Genomic DNA, 25,956 nt, shown 5'->3' with positions numbered 1-25,956 from the left:
TAAAAGTAATAAGTAAATTATATAGGTATCAGAAAGTGTTATTAAAAACAGAGTACTAAGGTACATAGATACATAGATCAGGCTGCCAGAGGGAAGGGCATTGGGGGTGGGGTGAAAAAGGTGAAAGGATTAAGAAGTACAGACTGGGGTCCTGGCCAGTTTGCTCAATGAATAGAATGTCAGTCCAACATATGGATGACCCAAGTTCAAGCCCGGTCAGGGCACACAGAGAAACAAACATGTGCTTCTCCACCCCTCCCTCTGCCCCATCTCTCCCTCTTCCCCTCTTGTAGCCAGTGGCTCAATTGCTTCAAGCATTGGCCCTGGGCACTGAAAATGGCTCAGCTGGTCTGACTCCATCAACCTCAGGCACTAAAAATAGCTCAGTTGATTTGAGCATCAGTCCAAGGCAGGGTTGCTGCGTGGATCATGGTTGGGGAGTATGCAGGAGTCTATCTCACTATTTTGCCACCTATTACTTTAAAAAGAAAAAGATGATGTACAGATTGGTAGTAACAGGACAGTCATGGGAATGCAAAGTACAGCACAGGAAATATAGTCAATAATATTGTAATAACTGTGTATGGCACCAGGTGAGTACTTGAAATATTGGGCGATCGCTTTGTAAAGTAGATGACTGTCTAACCACTGTGCTGCACAATTGAAACTAATACAAAGTAATAATGAATGTAAACTATACTTTAAAAATAAAATGAAAAAAGGTAATGTAAATTAGGAATGCAGAAAGTGAGGATGTGGTAGGGCAGCAAGTTAACCCTCTAACCAGAGGTGTTGGTGACATGCCAGCAGAAACGTGATAGGCCAGAGTGGGGGTGAGGAGCTGTCTGGGGAGAGAGTGCTCCAGGCAGAGAACAGAGCAAAAGCATAGCTGGGCATGCCGGGCACAGCCCTCACAGACGCCCCTTCCCACCCCACCCCTGGGTATCTCACTTCATGGAAAAATCTGCGTCTGCAGTTACAGTCAACTCAGTAATAGTGTGGTCAACAATATTGTATTATAAACTTCAAAACTGCTCAGAAACTAGAAGTTCATTTTTCTCACTATTCAAGTAAAATAATCATGTGATGTACCAGAGATCCTAATGCTAGAGTAATCATCATATTGCAATATATAAGGTTGTTAAATCACTACTTTATACACTTTAAACTTACAGAATTTATATGTAAATTATATCTCAATAAAAATAAAATAAGAGCCCTGGCCAGTAAACTCAGACGCTCGGCACATTGTCCCAAAACACCCATGTTGCAGGCTTAATTCCTAGTCAGGGCACAAACAGGGAGCAACCAGTGAATGCACAACTAAGTGAAACAACAAATGAATGCCTCTCTCTCTATCTCTCTCTCTCTCTGTCTCTTTAAAAAACAATCAATAAAAAAAAAGTTTTAAAAAGTTTAGCAGATTAAAATTTAAGAAATGGTGATTCTTATCATTACTATTAATCAAAAATTACCCTAACAAAACAGAGATGTGCATGTGCACATACACACACTGGCTCTTGGGGTTAAAAAAAAAGTCTGTTTTTATTACTTTTTAAATTGTTTTTATAAAAACTGGAGGAGCAAGAAGTTGAGTTCAACTATATAACAATTACCCAGGTTTTCCAGACCACCTTAGAATCATCATGATTTTTTTCATTTAGAGAAAATTATTATTACAGTTCAAAATAGTCACAACCTGTGAAAACTTATAATCTCACGGGAAATTGAAAAGAACCCATGAAAACCTGGTGTAATTTTTGTCTTCTTATTCACAGGAATTTCTTAAGCAATATTATTCTAGTAAAATCCCACTCACCCCAGAATGAAGATTAACCTTCAAATCCCAGTTCATTTTGAAACTCATATTCATTTTTATATATGCAAGTGTTACATGTTGTAAGGTATGATTTATATACATTTATATACATTAACATCTTACCTAATAGCGCAAATACAACAGAAGATATTAAAATTTGATGATAACTATTTCCATAATTCTGTTACATAAAGCTATGCATGCACAGGGTAAAAAAAAAATCACTGGCCATATCCTATGTTCCAACAAACAAACATAAAAATAAGAAGTTCCTAAACATGAACATAGACTTTAGGAATCAGAACCACTTCGGATAAGAATTAAGACCAATGTTACTTAACATATGCATAGTAATATGTTCAAAGAAACAGACAGCAAGATACACCAGTAACACAAAACCATTTAGATCAGCAGAAACCAGAGGGTCTTTGAAAGACTCCAGAAGGAACTGATCACACATGAAGTGTGATTAAATCTGCCTTAATAATGCAAGGGAATAAAGGTCCTCCTTAAGTTTAAACTTTGAGCAAACAGCCTTAACAAATGAATAAATGGTTTATTTCCATCAGCAGGCAAGTGGGCAACAAGTCCACCTGTCATTTAAAACATTAAGTACCAAGTACCTACCTCACTTCTCTTTGCATTCCGTGTTTTATACTATACTTACTTCCCATTCATTCCCCAGCTCCCCCAACCCCCAAGAAACCTGATAAATGTCCCTCCATTTTATTACTACCACTGCTGTGAGACATTTTTAAGGTCTCAATTACAGAAAATCACATCCTGATTATTACCAAGACCCAGGGAGTCTAGCTCTTAAGATCTATCCAATTTATTCTTTCTAGCACCACTGCAACAGCCTGGGTTTAGAACATTACTTTTTCTTCTCCTAACCGGACTATTACTTCTCAAATCCATTTTTACTATACTTAAATGGTTTAAAAAAAAAACATTTATTAAGAGCCAATGTGATAGATGGACCCCTCTGCTCCATTACCAGTCTTGTCCCTACATAGTACATACATGTATATTCGGATACTTACCTTTTTCTTTTTAACAGAGAAAGTCAGAGAGAGGGACAGATAAGGGACAGACAGAAAGGAAGGAGAGAGATGAGAAGTATCATTTCTTTGTTGTGGCTCCTTAGTCTCCTTAGTTGTTCATTGATTGCTTTCTCATATGTGCCTTGACTAGGGGGCTACAGCAGACCGAGTGACCCCTTGCTCCAGCCAGCGACATTCGGCTCAAGCCAGTGACCTTGGACTTCAAGGCAGTGACCTTTGGGTTCAAGCCACCAACCATGGGGTCATGTCTATAAACCCAAACTCAAGCCAGCGACCCCATGCTCAAGCTGGTGAGCCCGCACTCAAACTGGATGAGCCCACGCTCAAGCTGGTGAGCTCAGGGTTTAGAACCTGGGTTCTTCGCATCCCAGTCCAACACCCTCTCCACTGTGCCACTGCCTGGTCAGGCTGGATACTTTCATAAATGGGCCCAACTGAAATTCTAGTATCTGCCTTATCTACATATGAACACTAAATTCTCAACGCACTTGATTACTCCCCAACAAAAACCCAACTGGCAACTGCATGGCACAGGAAGAGAGAAACAGATACCCTACACTGGCACATGCAAGCAAGGGGCACCTGGGTATGGACATGGAATATAACATGGCAACCAGAGCCCTGGCTGGCTTGATCAGTTGGTTATAGCATCATCTCAGTAGCCAAGGTTACAGGTTTGATGCCTGGTCAAGGCACATACAACAATCAACCAATGAATGCATAAGTAAGTGGAACAACAAATCGATATTTCTCTCTCTTTCAAATCAATAAATAACATATTTTTTTAAGTTTTTAATGAAAACCAAAAGGGAGGGAGGGAGGGAGGGAGGGAGGGAGGGAGGGAGGGAGGAAGGAAGGAAGGAAGGAAGGAAGGAAGGAAGGAAGGAAGGAAGGAAGGAAGGAAGGAAGGAGAGAAAGATGCAAGTGATGTCGCCTTGAACTGTTTATAGGAAGGAGGCTACCATGCAGAAGTGCCTGAAATGAAGCCAGACCCCGCCAGTGGGCAGCAGGGCCAGGCAAGCAGCGGAGAATCTGGCTCTGCTCATTCAGTCACTAGTAAGGGAAAGAACACAAAAACTAGTTCTATTTTATAAAAGTTACAAACTGAAATAAAATATGCACAAACATTAAAACTAAATGATTTTATACAATTTTGTACACACACACATAAACACACACGTAATTATGGGGAAATCAGTTAAAATTCGTCAGCAATGCAAAATCTTGACCAAAGTATATATGGAAACTATATTTAGAAGGTATCATAGTTTTTAGAACAAGACAAGCTTATAATTTCAATTTAATATGTACAGATTCTAAATGAATATGGAACAGAATACATCAGAATATTCCTTTATACATTAAAGCCCAAAGTTATTTTTAATGAAGAAGGGAGAAAAGAAAAAGCTAGAAAAATCTCAGAAACTTGGAAAACAAACATATATATCATGTATGCAGGCTAAAAAATATTCATGAATTGAGGTAATTGGAATGTATTCATGACTTGAGCTTCTAATTATATTTCCTTCAGCCTGGATACCTCTTTTAAATTTAAATTAAATGTCAACCTATATGAGAAGCATTACAGCAACAAGTAAATTAAAATACTTAACCAGTAAATAAAAGTCTGTTTTGCTTACAGAAGAAAACCATAGTCATAATCCTAGTACTTCTTGTTAAGGTATTAAGAAACATCTTATTTAAGGTGTTCACAGTTCCAGCACAATCAGAAAAACACACTGATTATCAAATATATATAATTTAACCATATATTCGTGTATATATATACACACAAACCCTGACCGAATATTTGTAAAAAATACAAAGAGAATGCTGATTATATATTCTAAATTTGTTTCCAATACAAAAAAATAATAATAACCTAGAATTTTTTACAGTAGAATAGACTACTGTGCATAATTTGCTCATTATTCTATTGAACACAGTGTTATATGTAAAGATATGAAACCGGCTGGATTCCTAAACAATCGAGTATGCCTAGATAGAAAACCCAACAATTACTTAGGACAGGGACAGTGGCAGAGGATAACACTGGGAAACTTTTTTTTTCCATTGTCTGTTGCATGAGATTTTAGAACTTTTTCTATATATCTCTGCATCACTGATTCCAAATCTGAAATCTGTTTTCTGTTGCATGCTCTAGTTTTTATACAATTTTAATTTATTTTTGTTACAGTTAATGGCATGCATTGGTTTTTAAATTGGAGTTAAAGGGCAACGACTCTTGGATTGAACATAACCACAAGGTTATGGTATAACAATTAATGTTATAGAAACGTCACTTTTACATAATTGTAGTTGCTTTTAAATGTAAAAAATTATTATCTGATAAAAACATTCTCTTATTTTGTTTTAAGATTGAATCATGGCTTCTTCGAGTAGGCGAAAATGTAAGAATAGTCCTGACACCTTCTGTTATATATGTGACTGTTATACACTTCATCAAAGGCACAATATTTCATCATTTCTGACACGTGCATATATTGCCTATTTTCAAGTTCTCCTTGGCGATCAAGACAAGAATTGGGCTCCTCATATTGTGTGTCATAATTGTGAGGAAATGCTTCATGACTGGACTAAAGGAAAACTCAAAGGAATGCCTTTTGGTATTCCCATGGTTTAGCGTGTACCTAAGGACCACAGCAGTGACTGTTATTTCTGCCTGATCCATACAAAGAGCATCGGCAAGAAAAAACGGCATATGATCACATATCCTGATATTCCTTCAGCAATACGACCTATCCCACACTCTAAGACACACCCAGTTCCAGTTTTCAATGGTTTTATTTCTTCTAAGGACAAAGAAAGTGAACATGGTGATCAAGTGTATTTTGATAAGATGCATGAGGAAATGGTTGTAGAATCTGAAGGGTCTTCTTCTGATGCCAAGCAGTCATTAACCCCTCAGCAGTTTAGCCAGCCCGAATTGAATGACTTAGTAAGAATGACATAAAAATTATCCTCGACTTTCTGAAGTATGAGGAGCATAACTGGATCATTTGTGTGGATCTTAAAATGGTAAATCTCCTGCTAGGACAACAGAGAGGTTTCACAAAGTATCCTTGCTTTCTGTGTTTGTGGGACAGCCAAACTCAGGAGAAACACTGGACACAGAAGGAGTGGCCGAAACGTGAAGCTCTGGAAGTAGGGATGTAAAATATTGTGAAAGAACCTGTAGTTAATCGAGACAGGATCACTTTTTCCCCCACTTCACATCAAACTTGGCTTAATGAAGCAGTTTGTTCAGGCTTTGAATAGAGAAAGTGAATGCTTTCAACATATTATTTCTGCTTTTCCCACCTTGGCTTTTGAGAAGATAAAAGCAGGTGTATTCAATGGACCTCAAATTCGAACCCTCATACGTGACGAAGAACTTGCCAGGAAGATGAATAAGGAGGAGAAAGCAGCATGGCAGTCTTTTGTGGCAGTTACAAAGAACTTCCTTGGCAACAAAAAAGCAGAAAACTATGAACTTCTGGTTCAAAGGATGCTGTTGGCTTTCCGCAACATTGGATGTAACATGAGCGTTAAGATTCACTTCCTGAAGAGTCACCTTGATAAGTTTCCCGAAAATCTTGGAGCTGTTAGTGATGAGCAGACAACTGCTGGAGCATCAAACGAGATTGTCCTCAACAAGAACACAAACGCAAGAGCTGCAAACGCAAATTTTTGCCTGAATAGAATTTAAATAAGTTTTGCACAAATTTTATGATTAAAATAAGTATCTTAATATAATCTATTTCAAAATTGTAGATGAATTCTGATGCAATCATATCTTTTAGTGTATTTATTGCATTATATAAACTATATTTTCACAAAGATGATGCCCAAGAAGACATTCTACTTCATTATGTCAAACTAAATGTTGAAAATTTTACAATAAGATAAAAACCTAAAATCTTGAATTGCAAAAAAAACTGTAGCTTACAGAGAAAAACTAATGTCAGATTTGAGATCAGCACACTGAACAAGTGTTTTTGTTGATGCAACAAAAATTTTGTTCCCCAGTGTAAATATTCTGATTAGCACATTCCATAATTAAAATAACATAATTATTGAACATTGAGCTACACATACTTTGATTTAAACCTCACAAAATTTCATGGGAAAGGGCCTATCATCTCACCACATTTACAAATAAGAAACCGGAAACAGGAAATGTGTCAAATCATTGCGACCACGGTCCCACAGACAAGGGCACCAGAAACCTAACTTTACCCAGATTGAGAGAGGAAGATGTTCCTTCACCACAATGGTGTAAGCGTTAAAGCTTCTGAACAACTGCACTGTCAGAGAAAGAGATCATTCCCCAATGGTAAGGATGAGAAAATGGCAGCTTTGGAAGGCTGGCTACCCAGGCTCTCAGAAAGGATGGAGTCCCAGCCTGTGATGGTAGGTACACAACACTACTTTCTTGGAGGGGCCTGCACAGAGGGACCACCAGAGCACCTTTCACTTCCTGTAGTAAAAACTCACCCATGCGTTGTGGAAAGATCAACTGAAACGAATGATTTGGATTTCCTCAGGACTTTACAACAATTCTTTTCCCCAGAGATTTTTTGAGTATTTGTTTTCTTTAAGGGAGCATTTCAATCTAGGGTCTGCTCACTCAGAAAATGAAAGCATCAGTAGCTCACTCAAGATTCAGCTAAAGAAGTCTGGACTTGGGTCTCCGTTTGGACCACCTGACTAGTGTCCCCGGTCCAACCACTCCATCTGCAAACACGCGGGTGTCTTAGCAAAAGCTTCCAACAAGCAAGTGACCAGAGACTGAATTAAGCACTAGCATGCTGCTGTGGCAAAAGGTGGGGGACATCTGAGGTGAAGAAACACAGTATTATTTCAGAGGAAGGAGCAAGAGGCCCACAGAGCATGGATGCTGCATGAGGTCATAGGAGGAAATGAGGCCGAAAAATGTCCAGTTGGAATCTGTGTTGCAGAGTGTACTGTATACCGAGCTAAGAAGTTCCCTTTTAAATCAGAGTCCAGTAGGAAGATTTTTCATGCTTTCAGACTTCAAGGTGATGCAATACAAGTTGTCATTGTGAAAAATTAAGCAAATAGGAATATGCAGAATGATTTGAAAAGGAAGAAATGGTAGAAGAGAAATATTAATTACATCAGTCCAGTCAATAGGACCATGGCTGACATTAGAAACTGTAGTATGAAGGTAGAAAGACACATACATACACATGCAATAGAAAAGGGAGACTAGATAACCCCTGGCCATAGATAAAAAATGAAAGAGTAGGAAAAATAAAAAAATAAAAAAGGAAAGGAATGAATTTGAACCCTGGGAAGCTCATGGCAAAATTACAAGAAATATGAGTCACCATACACTCCTAAAGTTTGCTACACCTAGGGAAACGTTAGCGAATTACACACAGTTCCACAGGTCCAGAACAGGGGGTTGGTTTCAACTCACTGCCCTTTAGACTAAGGATCCCTCTTTCTCTCTGTATTACAACGGAGAAAGTGTCAAGATAGGTCAAAGACTCCTAGACAGAAATACTCTTCTAGGATTTGTAGGTAAGTGCCAGGCTGGAGGGATGGGAACAGAGAAAAAGGTCACACCAAGGAAGAAATTATAAAACCCCAGCTATAGAAAGTTAAGAGGAATTTTCCAGGGATGCAATGAACTCAAAGTTCTAGTTTAGCCACTTAACCAACAGAAGGAGAAACACTCCACATGCATCTTAAAGAATATATTTTCACTATCAACAGGAATTATTTGCATGTTTTACCATTTCTAATGCACTTAAGAAAATAAGAATGTAGGATTCACTCTTTTATTAAAATCTGCAAAAAACAATAAATAAGTCAACCATTAAAGAATAATATATACACTCACAAGTCAAAAGCAAAAATTAAGCCACAGAAAACACTTCAAACTACTGCCTAAGCCCTAAGTCATGTACAATACTGAAAAATAAAATTAGCCAAAAGTTTAATGCATAGCTCAATGGGGAAAAAATCTCTTAGAAATAACAAACATTTTTTTTTTTACTTGAATTGAGACCTGTTTTTCTTGGCCAACATACAGAAATATGTTTTCTTTTTCTAAGAGTACAGGAGATTAATATCAAAGTCATAGCCAAAGGTTTATGAAAGTATTATTGAATTGTGTGTGTTTATGATTAAAATACAAAGTTCTTTTTTTTAATTTTTATTTATTTATTTATTTATTTTACAGAGACAGAGAGAGAGTCAGAGTAAGGGATAGACAGGGACAGACAGACAGGAACGGAGAGATGAGAAATATCAATCATTAGTTTTTCGTTGAGCATTGCGACACCTTAGTTGTTCATTGATTGCTTTCTCATATGTGCCTTGACCACAGGCCTTCAGCAGACCGAGTAACCCCTTGCTTGAGCCAGCGACCTTGGGTCCAAGCTGGTGAGCTTTTGCTCAAACCAGATGAGCCCGCGCTCAAGCTGGCAACCTCGGGGTCTCGAACCTGGGTCCTCAGCATCCCAGTCTGATGCTCTATCCACTGTGCCACCACTTGTATTTTAAAATACAAAGTTCTTAAGAAAATTAGTTCCTCAAGGAACTTAAAATATGAGTACATCCAGAAGCCTTAATTTCTGCTGATATGGTCTAAATTCTGTACTCTCCTCCCAAACTTTCTCCAATTTAATCTTGAAGAGACTCTTGAAAACTTAAAAATTCAATGGTAAGGAAAGATAAAATCCCATCTACAGAATAAGATACTTTCTATCAAAATGCTCGCTATAAACATGTTTTAGGAGAATGTTTTTAAAAGTTACAAGCCTATAGCTATTTACAAGTGTATTCATAAACGTATGGCATGCTTAGAAGCAAATGTTGCAAAAGAAATTTAATGCCACCAGGAGGTTAGTCATGCCTAACAGATATGGGTCACCCTCATTAAAGGAGAAAGATGAGTCATTCATGTGAAATGTGATAAGATGGGAAAAGACTGAAACGTGCACCTGAAATTTTGGCAAACGGGTAGGAGTGTGGAGAAGTTGGCAGGCTACAGGTCAGCGTCAAGAAAAGTCTTGTGAAGATGCAGGATCAGAAAAAGGGAAGAGACAGCCACCATGTGCAAAGGCCCAGAGATGGGAGAGCGAGAGGAATCTGGTGACCAGAATGAGCTCAGTGGAGGTGGGACTGCACCGGAGGAGCAGCTGGGATGTGGGCAGGGAAGTGATACCTGGAAGACCCTCTTTCAACAACACACTACATCAAAATTAACACTTCTTGGCCCTGGACTGTTGGCTCAGTGGATAGAGTATTGGCCTGGCCTATAAAAGTTCTGGGTTCCATCTCCATTCAGGGCACAAGGAGAAGTGCCATCTGCTTCTCTCCCCCTCCCTCTACTCCTTCTCTCTCTCTTCCCCTCTTGCAGCCATTTGCTCAGTTGGTCCAAGCATCAGCCTCAAGCACTAGGAATAGCTTGGCTGATTCAAGCATCAGCCCCACATGAGGGTTGCTGGGTAGATCCTGGTCAGTTGGGGTGCATGCATGAGTCTGTCTCACTATTTACCCTCCTTTCACTTAAAAAAATAAACTAACACTTATTGAGTGTTTGCTGGATGACATTTACTGTTTTTTACGTTTTACATGAATTGGTCCATATGATCTTCACCATCCTTTGAAACAGGTCTTCAGGAATCTGCTCCACGTGAACATGTGCAACAAAATTCCAATCCCAGTTACTTGGATGGACGTCAGGCAGCTAATTAACCACTTGGTCCCTCACTGCTCCTTAGGGTGGTCCAAGTCCTCAAGGGTGAGAATTACTGTTCTTTATCACACATCACTCTGAGCTCAGTGCAGATGCAGCAAGTGGCAGGGCGATGGCCCCACTCCAGCAGGGACCCACACAAGCCAAGGCCAGCCTGAACTTGGGAGGAAGAGAGGGGCGTGGAGAGAAAGGAGTGTCTCTGATGACATTTAGAAAGAGAATCTCTGGGAACATAGGCACAGAGAAAAGAAACAGGAAACATGAGGAATAATACTCAGAATGCACTAGTGGATGGAAGATGCAAGGCCACAGGACCCTAGGCTGTGTTTTCTCCAGTAAACATAGTCTCTAGCTCAGGTAATCATCGCCACATTCACAGAGCAACACTCACGCACATTCACACAAGGCTTTGCTCTTAGCCAGAATCTACATCAACTTTTATCAACTGCTGCATTTAATAAATTAGACCAAGCTTATCTATGGTAAGAGGTAGAAAAACTGACATAAATAAAGTGTCTAAAACCATGGGACACATAATGGTAAAGGACATTTAAATGGAAACAGATATTCTGTCCTTGTAGATGCTTAAATGCAATTTTAGAAGTTTTACATTTGATACCTATAATTAATATAATACTAACTCTTACGTGTGTGTGTGTGTGTGTGTGTGTGTGTGTGTTGTAACCGTCTGGTCCACATTTTAATGCTGTAAATAAAAGAAAAAAATGAAGAAGAAAATCACTGCATCTGTAGCTATCCCTGACACTGTCTTTTGAACCTGCAGGTACCATCACCATCTCAACTTTCTAAGCACCAGAAAAAGAGAGTTGTGAACATGGCAACGATAATCTAAACCAGTTACTCTAAAGAATAAACTAATCAATGCATCCACACACAGAGCATTCCGATCAGTTTAGGCAAAATTAAAAACAAAAAAACAGCTTCTAGAAATATAGACACAGTGAAAATGCTATAGGGCACAGCTACCTAGGTCTCAGTGAGGGGAGAGAATCTAAAACCATTGTATAAAATGGTGTAGCGCTTAAGAGAGCAGTTTTTCAGGACCAGGACAGAACCATGCTGAAGGCAACCAGAAAGAGCCTGAAGAGCAATGACTGTGTGTGTGTGTGTGTGTGTGTGTGTGTGTGTGTGTGTACATGTGTGTATGCATGTACGTGCACAAACCTAGGTCATACCATGCTACAACTAAAAGTGGCTTAGGAGTGACCCTGTTCCCACAGGCAGGCTTCAGGAAATGAATAGTGAGAACAATCCACTATAGGCTGAAAATGTCCCTGAGGTCTCTTAACCAGTGTTTTTCAAAGACTAGCTGTCCCACTGCTCACAGAACATCGAAACAAAGGAAAAGATATTTGAAAGCCAACAAACAGCACAGCAGGTGGGTGGGACTCGATAGAGCTAGAGTGGAAAGCAGGTATGCTTTCCCACCCTCCAACTCAGCCACACAGCTCTTCACAGAAGTCTTCTAAGAAGGCTGCCTGTAATGAAGATATAAAAAAGCACCTGAAGGTCACGGCCACAAATGAAAACGTGTCTTTATCCACAGAGTGCAAGCTCCAAACGCCATGTTCTTGTGGCTGCGTGGTTCAGTCAAGAAAATCACCTGCATTAACAGGCTCCCCATGCAGGCTAGTCCGCACACCGCCAGTCTTCTCTCAGAAGAATTTCTGACTCAATTCCCTGCTGCTTGTAGCCTTTTAGCTCCACAGGCCAAAGACATAATCAAACAGCCAGGCACAAAGGGACTGGAGAACTGACAAGGACCCCTAGAAGGCACAACTCATTCCAAAAGCCAACGAGCAGCAATGAGCCTCCCTAATGCCCTTCGCATCAGAGGGGGACCCAGATGTTCAGCAGGTGGCCAAGCAGAACCTTGGTAAGAAACTGGGCATTCTCAACCGGTTCCCTTCTATTTCACCATGTTAAAATCACGTGTGTGTGCCAGAACTGAAGTGAACATGAACAACAGTCACAGACACAGAGGATAAAAAACTAGTATCATTTTCGCGTCAGGATAGGTTCTGCAGAAAAAAACCAGAAGTGATTTTAAAAGATTAAATTTTATTCTGACTCTGATAAGATGACCAGGGAAGCTGGAATCCAATTCTGAAAGGATGACAAAAGCATTGGAAATACTCCAGCAATAAAAACAAACCAGCCTGCCAGACCAAAAAGTACTTCCTATAAGCAAGGAGAAAATATTATTTAAGGAAAAAAAATTAGTTCCTCAACAGTAGAGAGTCATTGGGGTAGAGCCGGTGAGCCCATTCTCATGTCAGCCTGAGATGGGAGGAAGCAGCATGCGCCGCCCCCCCAGAAACAGGACCCACACTGGCACAGGGCCACGCCCCCAGTTTTCACACAACGTCAACACCTGACCAACAGGGACTGCTTCCCCCTTTGCACACAGTAAAAAGGAAGGGGACAGGGTCTCCGCAACCAGGGAACGGGGGTCAGATGACAGGGCCCATTTAGTGGAGGGTTAAGTCTCCATTCCAGGCACACACACCCCAGGCTCACACCGAGTCCCCACTGCTGAATTTACGGTGAAACGCTACCCAACGTGGCCCTGCATGGGGCTGGCCCGGCTCCCTCGGAAATCAATATGTTCTTCCCAGAAAGATGTCCACCAGCACCCCTACATTCTAGTCCTAGCCATCATGTGATATTTTTAGTCCACAGTTCTTTGATAATCTGAGTAGAAACATGGAGGACTTGTGAGAAATCGTATGTGTCACATACATATGGGATGCTCTGATCATTACATGTTTTAAAACTCCAATAAATTTAAGATATACAGCAGTCATCGTCAGAGGTCAACTATCAGAGGTCAACACAAGAACCTGGTACTGGTATTAAGATAGCCTCGTGACATGACAGCTCGCTTCCTGGGTTATTTTGGTTTTGTTTCTGGTGTTACTGTAAACATGACGGACTTCTGATATCAAGAAAATCTCTGCCATTATATAAAATAAACAGAATTTAACTCTTTAAAACAAACTTTGTGTTTTTAGTTTCTACACTTGCTGTTGCTAGAGGTAAACACAATGATGTTAGTTTCTACCCAAGTTCTGCAATCGTTTGCCAGTTAGGAAATAATATTAATAAATTCCCTCCTTATTATGAGAAACCTGTGGAGTTTAGAAACGGGAGGCAGGGGCTTTGATTCTTTAATCCGGATAGCCCATACAGTAACTGGTTCCTCAGTGCTTGTGGCCAGGAAACAAACGAACAAGCAAAGCACACTGCAGTTCCCACGTGGCAGCCCAGCAGCAACCTCTATCCCATCAGTGATGGACGGCTGGTCACCCTGCAGCCCTGTCTGTTCCTGTCGCTACGTCAAAGTTTCTACACCTTCTGCCGTCCTCACAGGATGGCTCTGCCAGCATTGCCCTAACCAGTTAGAAGCTGTTATAACCAGGTTTCTAAAGAAGTCATCCTCCAGTTTGTAATTAAGAAAATACGATCATGGCCTTGGCCAGTTAGAATAAAAACAGTTATCAGTTAAGAACGTAGTCCCAAAACGACAAGGTTATGGGCTCCCTGCCCAGTCAAGGCAGACATGGGAAGTAGCCAATGAATGCACGACTGAGAGGAACAACACTGACTTCCTTCCACCTACCTTTTCTCTCCCTTCATCTCTCTATCTCTCTTTAAAAAAAAAATCATGAATAAATAAAAGAAAAAAATTAAGCCCTGGTCGGATAGCTCGGTTGGTTGGAGCGTCATCCTGGAGCGCGGAGGATGTCGGTTTGATTCTCTGGTCAGGGTGCATAAAGGAACCACTCGATGTTCCTGTCTCTCTCTTCCTACCTCTCTCTCAAATAAATAAATAAATATTAAAAAAAGAAAAGAAAACACAATCACTTCATATTCTGGAATGCAAACTAGGTCATCTGGATGGTTCTAGATGTCAGTGAAGTGAGAATTTTTTTCCACTATTCAGCACTTGGGAAAGGAAGGAGATCTTACCCTGTGCAAGAAGATCAGAGGAAAAACCAACTGTAATAAGACATGAGGAAGGAGAAGTCGTGGCCTGTTCATCCCACACCCATCACTTTGTCATACCATAAAAAGTAGGCAAACTTGCGGCCACAGTGACTCACTGACCGGCTCAATCACCTGCAGTAGCCACCCCCACGTCACATCGAATACACTTAAAATGTTTCTCCATTACTGTCTTTTTTACTTGCATCCAAAATAGGCTCTACTTTCTAAAAATCCACTTTTGCCCTCGATCTTCAGAAATGAGGCCTTAATCAAATTATAATAAAAAATGAAAAGGAAACACTTCCAAAGACACATACCTTTCCCATGATTTGTGAATAGACTTATTGTGTATTATGTGAATATTAGTTAGAATGCATATGTACTTTCAAAAGTTTTTAAAAGTTGGACTAGCTTGACCAGGTGGTGGTGCAGTGGATAGAATGTTGGACTGGGACACGGAGGACACAGGTTTAAAACCCGGAGGTCGCTGGCTTGAGTGCAGGCTCACCAGCTTGACTGTGGGGTTGCTGGCTTGAGTGTAGGATCACAGACACAAACCCATGTTTTCTGGCTTGAGCTCGAATGTCACTGTCTTGAAGCCCAAGGTCAATGGCTTGAGCAAGGGGTCACTTGGTCTGCTGTAGACTCCTGGTCAAGGTACATATGAGAAAGCAATCAATGAATAACTAAGGTGCCACAACTAAGAATTGATGCTTCTCATCTCCCTGTCGGTTTGTTACTATCTGTCAATCTTTCTAACTCTCTCTCCATTTCTGTTAAAAAAAATAGTTGAACTATTCTTTTTATGAGATAGGCAAATGAGAAGCATTGACTCTGTAGCAATAATTTATTTAAATGTTTACTGTTGTCTGCCTGGTGGTACCGCAGTACATAGAGCGTCAGCTCAGAACACTGAGGACCCCAGTTCAAAATTCCAAGGTCACCACATAGAGCAGCTGAGCACAGGTTTGACAACTTGAGTGCAGGATCATCAACATGATCCCAGCCAAGGTCGCTGGCTTGAGCAAGGGGTCACTGGCTCAACTGGAGGCCCCAAGTCAAGGCACGTATGAGAAACAATCAATGAATAGCTGAAGTGCCACAACTATAAGTTAATGCTTCTCATCTCTCTCCCTTCTTGACTGTCTGTTGGTCTCTCCCTCTCTCTTTCTCTCAAGTAAATAATTAAATAAAATATTTTCCGCTTCTTTGACACTCAACTATTTTCTAACCTTAATCTCTAGGGCTGGACAAGTAGAGGCTGGTGTACACACAGACATGCCCCCTCTGCATCAGCCCTCTCAGCTCAAAAGTGAATAAACGGAGCACGTCCAAATGTGCTGTCCACCATGGAGAAAGGAGAAGCAGCAGCTCTGTGGCTGCAGAGAGGGGCAGAAGTGCACGAGTAAAAAGAAGAATGGCCCTGAGACTTGAAGACTGAATGTAGGACACACCGGCCAGGTATGAAGGTGAGGGTGCAGCACGGGGGCACTCTGAAATCTTGCCACCACCACACATGGAAGGTAGTTTTCCTCAGAGCTCATCTTCTTCATGATAATCAGCTAATCAGAGCTATGGTTTTTAATCTGTTCATTCTTGGGGACCGGTAAACAAAAGAGAATTATTTCAGGGACCGCTAAGGCAGAAAATCCTCCTGAGCACAGGCAAATTCGACTAAGATCACTGGGACTATAAACTTCATACAACTTTCGCAATGGGCACAAAATTTCTGGTGGACAGGTCTGCAGAATGGTGGTTGAGAAACAGGAAATTAGATGAAGTTTTTGCTAGACAGAAAGAATCCTAAAACATGTACTTTCTCTAAAGCTCACAGCAATCATTCCCATCACAGAGCCTCAGTGGTGGCCTAGCCGAGCCTAGAGACGTCCCAGCTGTTTCTGCTCACCAGTTTCAGTTCTGCTAACACAAGGCAGTGAAAATGGCAGCTCCAAATTACCTTAACTTCCCTCTCCTTTCTGACCCTAAATTTTTTCAACCACATATTGTAAAATTCCTGCCTCCTTTTTTGTGGAATTTATTAGTTGCAATAAACAGAGAGGATAAAAGAACAAGTCAGCAGACAGTCTATTATTAAATGACAGTCTCCATGGAGTCAGGGAAATGGGAATGGTTAAAAGGAATGCAGATTTCCCTGAAAGCATTGTTAAACATCAGAATTCAGGGGTTTGTGGCTTTTATTGTTCCTTTAGTCTCAAAATCAAAAGTTCAGAAGCATGACCACTTTTTCAAAGCAATACAACAAGAACACATTTTGAAATCTTTTGTGCTTCCCCTGAAATCTCTCAGAAAGAAGGAAGTCACAAGACTGATGTAAGAAAAGGATGTTCTTTGAAAGACACATAGTCCTCTACCTTTGGAGATGAACCTGATCTAGGATTCAGCTATGGGCTATGCTCAGCAAGGTGAACCACTCACTGAAAAGCAAGACTACTATTTTGGTAGGAAAAATGGTTGAACTTGACTCCAAGTGCTTCCTGGTTGCAGAGCTGTAATAAGAGACATCACTTCCGTATAGGTATGGAGATGTAATTACCAGTATTCTAATCCCACAAAAAGAGAAAGACATGCTTAGCATCCAGAGGTCATCTGCAAGCTTAGCATTTTCAAACCTACTGTTCATTCCCACCGGCAAAGTGGATGTAGTCATAACTGCTTTCCAAAAACAAAAACAAACAAACAAAAAAACAAGATAATAGGAGGCAAGCACTCTAGGAGGAAATAGAACAAAGAAAAAACCTTGAAGCATATAAAACCCAGAACTTTATTGACTTCCTTTTTCCCGATGGCATTAAAGAATACAGTCATCAGTTCCACCATGGTGATCCCAAATCATACAGGGGAGGGCTGATGTTTTTTCTTTTATCTATGGATGCCATTCTCTTTATTATATTTTTAATGGCAAAAACTAATGAGGGGGGGGGGGGCCAAGGAAGAGACATGGGGCCATTAAAGCCAGATGACTCACAGGGAACAATTAAAAGAATAAATGCACAATTACATGAGAATAGCTGGAAAAGCTTTCCAATGCACACAGCATAACCTATTAGTCCTCCTCTGCCCAAACAATTGTGCTGACTGTTGGTCCAAGTTTTAATATGGATTTGATTAGTTTTTGTTGATCTTGTCCAGTTGAACATATTCTGGTCTAGCTAATTATTCTGCTTATGTGAATTTAGCGAGTGGATCACCATTTTTTAAAATGTAAGCCAAGGAAAAAGATCATTGAAATGACTCAGGAATCATGGCTAATGTCATCTGTATTAGACTATGCAGACTAAGAAAGTACTTACTGTTACAAAACTTGTTTATCATGAAACAAATACTTCAATTATAACCTCAACAGAAATAAATCAAGACAGTCTTTGGAGGTAAAAAAAAAAAAAGTGCTCAAAAAGAAACTATTTTATACCAAATTTACAAAGAAAAACTTATTACTTCCTTAAAATGGGAGTTATTACTGTAGGAGTAAAATAAAATTTATATTCTTAGAATTAAATATATCATATTTTTAAAAGTCTGGGCTGACCACTTTTTCCCCTCCTACTTTTGCAATAAAAATTGTCGTATTTACCTATTTAACTAACCTTACCATCCTTTGGGTTCTAGTAGAAGCCTGATTGGGTGTAGTGATGAGCAGCAGTTTTTCAGGGAGAGGGAAAAAGCTGCCCCCCTCCCCCACCCCCAACCCCAGGAGGTCAAGCTCAGTTGGTCTAAACCAGTAATAGTCAACCTGGTCCCTACCGCCCACTAGTGGGCGTTCCAGCTTTCATGGGGGGGGGGGGCGGTAGCGGAGCAACCAAAGTATAAATAAAAAGATAGATTTAACTATAGAAGTTGTTTTATAAAGATTTATTCTACCAAACTTAGCATAAATCCGACATAAAGTACTTGGTCAGTAATATTATTATATGCTTTAACTTGCTGTAACTCTGCTTTATAAAGTAAAGTTACTTCTCTACTTTATAAGTCACCATTACTGTGGAACCGGTGGGCGGTTAGAAAATGTTACTAACAGAGATACAAAACTGGGCAGTAGGTATAAAAAGGTTGACTATCCCTGGTCTAAACCAAAATGGGTACACTTACCCCCTTTGATTTACAACTGGGCAGGCAAGAAATGCCTGTTAGGTTTGGGTTGAGGGCTCCTTTAAATCCAAAGCCCCTTTAAACTCAAATTCCCCTCTCCCACCTCCCACTAGGGCAAATTCTTCATTAAGCATCTCCCTCATCCAACCTCCACCTTCCCTTAAACAACTCCCCCCATACACACACACCCTGGGAAAGTTCTGGGAAATGTCTCTGGGACAAGGCCTTTGGGAGGAACCTGAGGGCTGGGAAAGGGAGAGCCTCTGTGAGCAAGGCCACAAACCAGGACGTGCTCATCTGAGCATGCCCAGGTGCCCCCAACCCCATGTCAGCAATGTCTGCAGCAGCTCCCATATCAGACCCCTTCCTGCAGCTCTCTGCTGACGCCACTTGGGTCTCAGCCCGTCTGCGTGCAGAGGCATAAATAAACTTCTTATAAAACTCATCAGGCCTGGCCCTGGCCGGTTGGCTCAGTGGTAGAGCATCGGCCTGGCGTGCAGGAGTCCCGGGTTCGATTCCTGGCCAGGGCACACAGGAGAAGCGCCCATTTGCTTCTCCACCCCTCCCCCTCTCCTTCCTCTCTGTCTCTCTCTTCCCCTCCACAGCTGAGGCTCCACTGGAGCAAAGAAGGCCCGGGTGCTGAGGGTGGCTCTGTGGCCTCTGCCTCAGGTGCTAGAATGGCTCTGGATGCAACAGAGCGATGCCCCAGAGGGGCAGAACATCACCCCCTGGTGGGCATGCCGGGTGGAACCCGGTCGGGCACATGCGGGAGTCTGACTGCCTCCCCGCTTCCAGCTTCGGAAAAATGAAAAAACAAAACAAAACAAAACAAAAAAACTCATCAGGCCTGTGATGAGTTGTCCCTCCTTCAGCCGACATAACACTTTCCACACCAAAACAATAGGGGCATCTGTTGTATGGTTTACTGTTCTCTTCCTCTTTGTGAGATCTTCCTCTGTGCAAAGATAGGATGGTCATGGCTCTGGCCTGAAAGGACAAGCTTGAGAGCACAGAGCCAGGGCCCTGTGAAGGCTCCTGGAAAAGAAAGACTCCTGGTGAGGTCACTGGATTGCAGAAGAATGCCCCCAAGCTCCCAACCCTGGGCCTTCCAGTACTCCAGACTTCCTGCTAATGAGTAACAAACATTTCCTCATCTGCAATTTAAATTTCCTGTCATCAATAGCCAAGTTTAATGGGCTCCCTGCTAGCTCCTTCACAGGTATTGCATCACCTGACACAGTGACCATCAGAGGCAAGTTCTACGGTGATCCCCATTTGATAAAGGTGTAAACTGAGATATAGGCGAGTTCAAAAATATGTGCAAATCTCCTATAAAATATCATATATGGACTCTGGCCGATTGGCTCAGTGGTAGACAGTAGGCCTGGTATGCGGATATCCCAGGTTTGATTCCCAATCAGGGCACACAAGAGAAGTGACTATCTGCTTCTCGACCCCACCCTACCTTACCCCACCCCCTCCTCCTCTCTCTCTCTCTCTCTCCCTCTCTCTCTTTCTTCCTCTTTGGCAGCCATGGCTTGATTGGTTAGAGTACATTGGCCCCAGGCACTGAGGATGACTCTATGGAGCCTCTGCCTTAGGTACTAAAAATAGCTTGGTTGCCAGCACGGCCCCAGATGGGCAGAGCATCAGCACCCAATAGGGGTCGCTGGGTGGATCCTGGTCAGGGAGCATACAAGAGTCTGTCTCTCTATATCCCCTCCTCTCATTGGAAAATAAATAAATAAATAAATAAAAATTTTAAAATCTCATGCATGGTAAATGACTGCTAATCAGCTGGTTCAACTCCAGGTCCATACCAAAAAAAAAAATCTAAATCTTAAAAACATTTTCTCCAAAGTGATGATGAAATAATAATACCAATTCATTTAAAATCTACATTAGTTTGAGAAAATTATGTATTTCCTAAGTAGAATGTTCATGGTTTGTTTGTTTTAATTATTTAAATTTTTTTCAATTACACAATGGTTTTGTAGGCTAACATTTACTACAGGATGAAAACTAGTACATCAGCCTTACAATCAGTGGTATCAAAGGCAAAGAGTCCTTTTCCATAGTTTCATATTAGAACACCCCTCCTACACAAGTTTTTTTTTTTTTTTTTTTTTTTTTTCATTTTTCTGAAGCTGGAAACAGGGAGAGACAGTCAGACAGACTCCCGCATGCGCCCGACCAGAATCCACCCGGCATGCCCACCAGGGGCGACGCTCTGCCCACCAGGGGGCGATGCTCTGCCCATCCTGGGCGTCGCCATGTTGCGACCAGAGCCACTCTAGCGCCTGAGGCAGAGGCCACAGAGCCATCCCCAGCGCCCGGGCCATCTTTGCTCCAATGGAGCCTTGGCTGCAGGAGGGGAAGAGAGAGACAGAGAGGAAAGCGCGGAGGAGGGGTGGAGAAGCAAATGGGCGCTTCTCCTGTGTGCCCTGGCCGGGAATCGAACCTGGGTCCTCCACACGCTAGGCCGACGCTCTACCGCTGAGCCAACCGGCCAGGGCTACACAAGTTATTTTAAAAGGTTCATGGTACTAAACACAGAGTGAGATTAAGTAAAAACACTTAGGATTTTTTCCACTGATATCATTAATCTAAATGGAAAACAGCTATTCCCGTATCTAGGCAACATAATTATTAATGATTTTAGAAATTATTGGAACACATAAACAACAAAATATTCTCTCACTGAGTACCCTCAACCTTGTTTTCCATCCTTAGGAACGTTTTAAAAAAAGAAGTGATAATATAACCACACAAGTAGATTTTTAACATCAAAACTCTTAAAACTATAAAGAAATCATGGGCATTCTCACCATAAAGAAAACACTGTGACTCACAATAAATAATTAAGACTTAAAAAAAAAACACTAGGAGGCCCTGGCCGGTTGGCTCAGCGGTAGAGCGTCGGCCTGGTGTGCGGGGGACCCGGGTTCGATACCCAGCCAGGGCACATAGGAGAAGCGCCCATTTGCTTCTCCACCCCCACCCCCTCCTTCCTCTCTGTCTCTCTCTTCCCCTCCCGCAGCCAAGGCTCCATTGGAGCAAGGATGGCCCGGGCGCTGGGGATGGCTCCTTGGCCTCTGCCCCAGGCGCTAGAGTGGCTCTGGTCGCGGCAGAGTGACGCCCCCGAGGGGCAGAGCATCGCCCCCTGGTGGGCAGAGCTCGCCCCTGGTGGGCGTGCCGGGTGGATCCCGGTCGGGCGCATGCGGGAGTCTGTCTGACTGTCTCTCCCCGTTTTCAGCTTCAGAAAGAAATAAAAAAAATTAAAAAAATAAAAAAAACACACCAGGAGAATTCTATTTGTATACAACAAAACGTACCAGATAAATTCTTAAGTCTTCATACAAAGAGAAGGTCTGTCTATCAGTGATACAACAACTTTGCCAACAATCCTTCCTCCCGAGAAAGGGAACTGTTATTTGTACTGAGGGATAAACAACTCCAATTTCACTAATTAGAGAAGGCTACCATGCACTGTGAACTAAGCCATTCTAAAAACTTATAAACCTAAAATAGACCTTTGACATGGATTCAAGGGTAAGTCCCCATACTTGACATATAATCTGAATGCTGAAACACCCCAGAGCCCATATGTCTCTCACAAAGTGATGTCAGGTATAGCAGAATTTTAATCTGCCTCTCCTTAGCCTTTGACCCACTGCCTATGAATGAAGAAAAGAACCCAGGAGTAGTCAGTCTTGAAAGTCTGCTCATGAACAGCATTTATTAGTCACTGCCCAGTGTCTTGGCCTGGGCCACAGAACAAGCCCTGAATTCCTCGAGATGTAGAAGAATCTACCGCAAACACTGACAAGAGCTTATGTGGAATAATCTGTGTTTGGGGAAACCACAGAAATATTCTACACTCGTGTTGGGCAAACTCCAACACAGAGCCCATTACTTAACTAAAGTGTGCTACAACAACTGACCTATCATCGCCCCTGTAGTGGCAGGAAGCATATTCTGGTGCAGGGGTTACGCAGTTTAGACCGAAGGCACACGTGAAAGGGTCCGTTTCCGTTACCTGTTCTTGCTTCTCCAGCCACTTGTCCACCATCGGGTGACTGGCACTCAGGGATGAGCGGGCGTTGTCTCTCTGAAATTGGTTAGACCAGTGACTCGTGTCTCGTGGGAGGCTCCTGTAGTTTTCATCTTTCTGTTCAAAAGAAGAAAGAAAGGTGTCTTATAAAAAAACAAAACAAACAAACAAAAAAAGACCCTGCAAATTAATGGCACACCTGATTTGTTAAAAGTAACAGAAAAATGATTCCACATATTAAAATATTTTTTACATGCCTATACAAAATAGCCGATCGAGGCCCTTTCACCCAGCTTGGGCCTGAGGAGCGGGGTCTAAGGAGCACAGAACGCAGCCACAGGGATGTGCGCAAGAGACGAAACAGGCAGTGCACTGCACTTCCTCCCAGGTCACCCTCCCTAAGCCAGGGGTGTGCACCAAAAGCAAAAAAACTATTTCCATACGACACTTCTCTCTTCCTCTTCTTTCCAGTCTTGTGATATTTTCTGTAATTTACCAAAAACTTTTAAAATAAGGAAGACGAATAGATTTGGCTCCCTATTTAGATCTTTGCAGCTTTATGACTTTGAGTAAGGAACGTAAGACCGTCTGGGTTACTCTGTTACCTATTTCACAGGCTGTATTTGTAAACATCGATTCAAATATCGAATAAAGTAAAAAATTAAGTCTATCTTATCTTAACACATGGCACATAACAGACACATAATCATTGACCCCAACATGCTTATGACAAGTGATATATTTTCACTTAAACCTAGTTGGTTTATAAATATTTATTTAAAACGTACCAGAGCAACCACATGCTATTAGATGTTTCTTTTAAATAACAGCTTATAACAGCGTGCTTTGGCTATCAGATTGTAAAACTTAATTCCAATATTCTAAAAATAAATGAGAAGGCTAGGATAAGGTAGGGAACCCAAACATATTAGTTCAATAACTAAATCTAGATCTATCCTAAAAGAACAAATTAAAAATATTAACCAGATTTCATCCCACTTATATCAACAACCCTACTTCAAGAGAACTTTCTCCTTCACCACTTTGTTAAAGGTAGACTGTCTGTGTTCATCTTACAGGCATGATTGACTATTACTCTTCATTACTTATACCAGGACCAGAGAATATAAACATAGAAACAAAAAACATGTAATATGATAGGTTTACATTGTATCAACCTCAGCAATAGATGAGGAAGGACATTGTTTTTCTGTTTCATTCAGGAGTTCCATCAGAGAAGAAAACTTAAAAATGAATTGATAGTTTTGGGTCTATGCCAATACTGTGACATATAAAATTTTTTTAAATCTGTACATATTCACCAGTATAAATTTTAGCATGAAACTTTATAAGGCTTTTTAAATTAACCTAGAGCAAATAAACATTTAAAACTCAATAGTTAGAATTAGACATTAGCAGCAAGTATTTTTATAAGAAAATCTCGATACATTTCTGGTCAGTGCAGCTCAAAAGAGCTAGGATAGAGTATACTGACACATTGTCCCAGAGCAATGCTGCTGAGACTGGGAGGCTGCTCCCGGCTCAGGGGCTGCGGACTTACCTTGCTGACAGGAACGCGGAAATGGTAAAGTAAACAGAGGACATAGACACAGTCTAAAGAAAAGAATGATGTGAATAAAAACACTAAAAGCTAAAAAAAAACCCATAAAACACTAAAAGCTCACGTCTCCCCAGATACTAAGAGCCCCTCCTTAAAACTTGATCATGATAACTTCAGAACAAAGCAAAACTATGTTTCACATAACAGTCTATATACTTACAAGAAATTCAAATGATTCATAAAGGGTAGATAAACTCATTAAGGACAGAACCTTCAATGTCCTCAGAGAGACGGGGATTGGACATGTAAAGAAAACACAAGTAGAATTTTTATGTCAAGGACCTTGCAGCTAACTACCGCCAGCTAGGAACTTAGCTGTTGTATTCATTTTTCTTTTCTGAAGCAATTATTACACCAATTCTTTATTTGGAAAATGAATCATTAAACAAAAAGTATTAAAAATATATCCTGACTTTCAATAGAAACAGTATTTCAGAGATGCCAACAATGTCAGTAGATGAAGAGAAGCTTGTAATTTCAGAAAAATGTCAAGCCCTGGCCAGATAGCTTTTTGGTTGGAGCATTGTCCTGAAGCACAAAGGTTGCCGGTTTGAACCCTGGTCAGGACACATAAAGGAACAAATGGGTATTACTGTCTCTCTCTCGCTCTCTACCTTCCTCTCTGTAAAAATCAATAAAATAAGAAAAAAAAAAAAGAAAGAAAAATGCCAAGTAGTGAAAGTCAAATAATTTTTTGTTTAAAAATCACCATTTTTGCCTGACCAGGCAGTGGCACAGTGGATAGAGCATCAGACTGGGATGCCGAGGACCCAGGTTCGAGATCCCGAGGTCACCAGCTTGACCGCGTGCTCATCTGGTTTGAGCAAAGCTTACCAGCGTGGACTCAAGGTCGCTGGCTCAAGCAAGGGGTTACTCGGTCTGCTGAAGGCCCACGGTCAAGGCACATATGAGAAAGCAATCAATGAACAACTAAGGTGTCACAACAAAAAACTGATGATTGATGCTTCTTATCTCTCCTTTCCTGTCTGTCTGTCCCTGTCTATCCCTCTCTCTGACTCTCACTCTGTCTCTGTAAAAAAAAAAAAAAAAAGTCACCATTTTCAACTCCTAAAGAAATAATTGATTCAGGCTAAGATAATCAATGGATCCTAAAACTATGAAGTAAGTTAAAGTTAATATTGAACTGGATGTTTGCATAATGTCAAAATGCCACTTGCAAAGGGAAAAAAATATATCTTTAAATTATAGAGACCAGATGCCACAAACTTCTCACTTTTCTTGGTGTTGGGAATCCTGTATGCTACTGGTACTTCCATGTGATTCCTTTTGAATCTCCATCATTATTCCTCTTCCCTTTTCCGACCTGGGCCGGTTCACCCCTCCTTAGGCAACCTGGTGGTCCCCCGCTCCCAGGAGGTCACCATATTGATGCTGAACTTAGTGCGGACACCTGATCGGCATAGCGCACTACAGCCCAGAACTGCTGGGCTCAAGCGATCCTCCCGCCTCAGCCTCCCGAGCAGCTGGGACTGCAGGCACACCACTGCGCCCGGCTGTTCCTCCTCCCTTGAATGGTTCTTATTG

General features: G+C 41.3%; 1 protein-coding gene across 9 annotated transcripts in view; it reads right to left on the bottom strand.

Annotated features, from left to right (window-relative positions):
- Positions 1-25,956, bottom strand: part of PARD3 (par-3 family cell polarity regulator) — a 733,297-nt gene that overhangs the window by 381,919 nt on the left and 325,422 nt on the right. For all 9 annotated transcript variants that reach the window (XM_066281087.1, XM_066281085.1, XM_066281090.1 and 6 more), the window contains exon 5: positions 22,776-22,907. In XM_066281087.1, the coding sequence (XP_066137184.1) occupies positions 22,776-22,907 (132 nt within the window). The remainder of the gene's footprint in view (positions 1-22,775; positions 22,908-25,956) is intronic.

Source organism: Saccopteryx bilineata, chromosome 5 (assembly GCF_036850765.1).
Source record: "Saccopteryx bilineata isolate mSacBil1 chromosome 5, mSacBil1_pri_phased_curated, whole genome shotgun sequence".
NCBI lineage: Eukaryota > Metazoa > Chordata > Mammalia > Chiroptera > Emballonuridae > Saccopteryx > Saccopteryx bilineata.
Note: the sequence above shows the minus strand (reverse complement) of the source record. Positions and strands in the feature narration are given on the sequence as shown.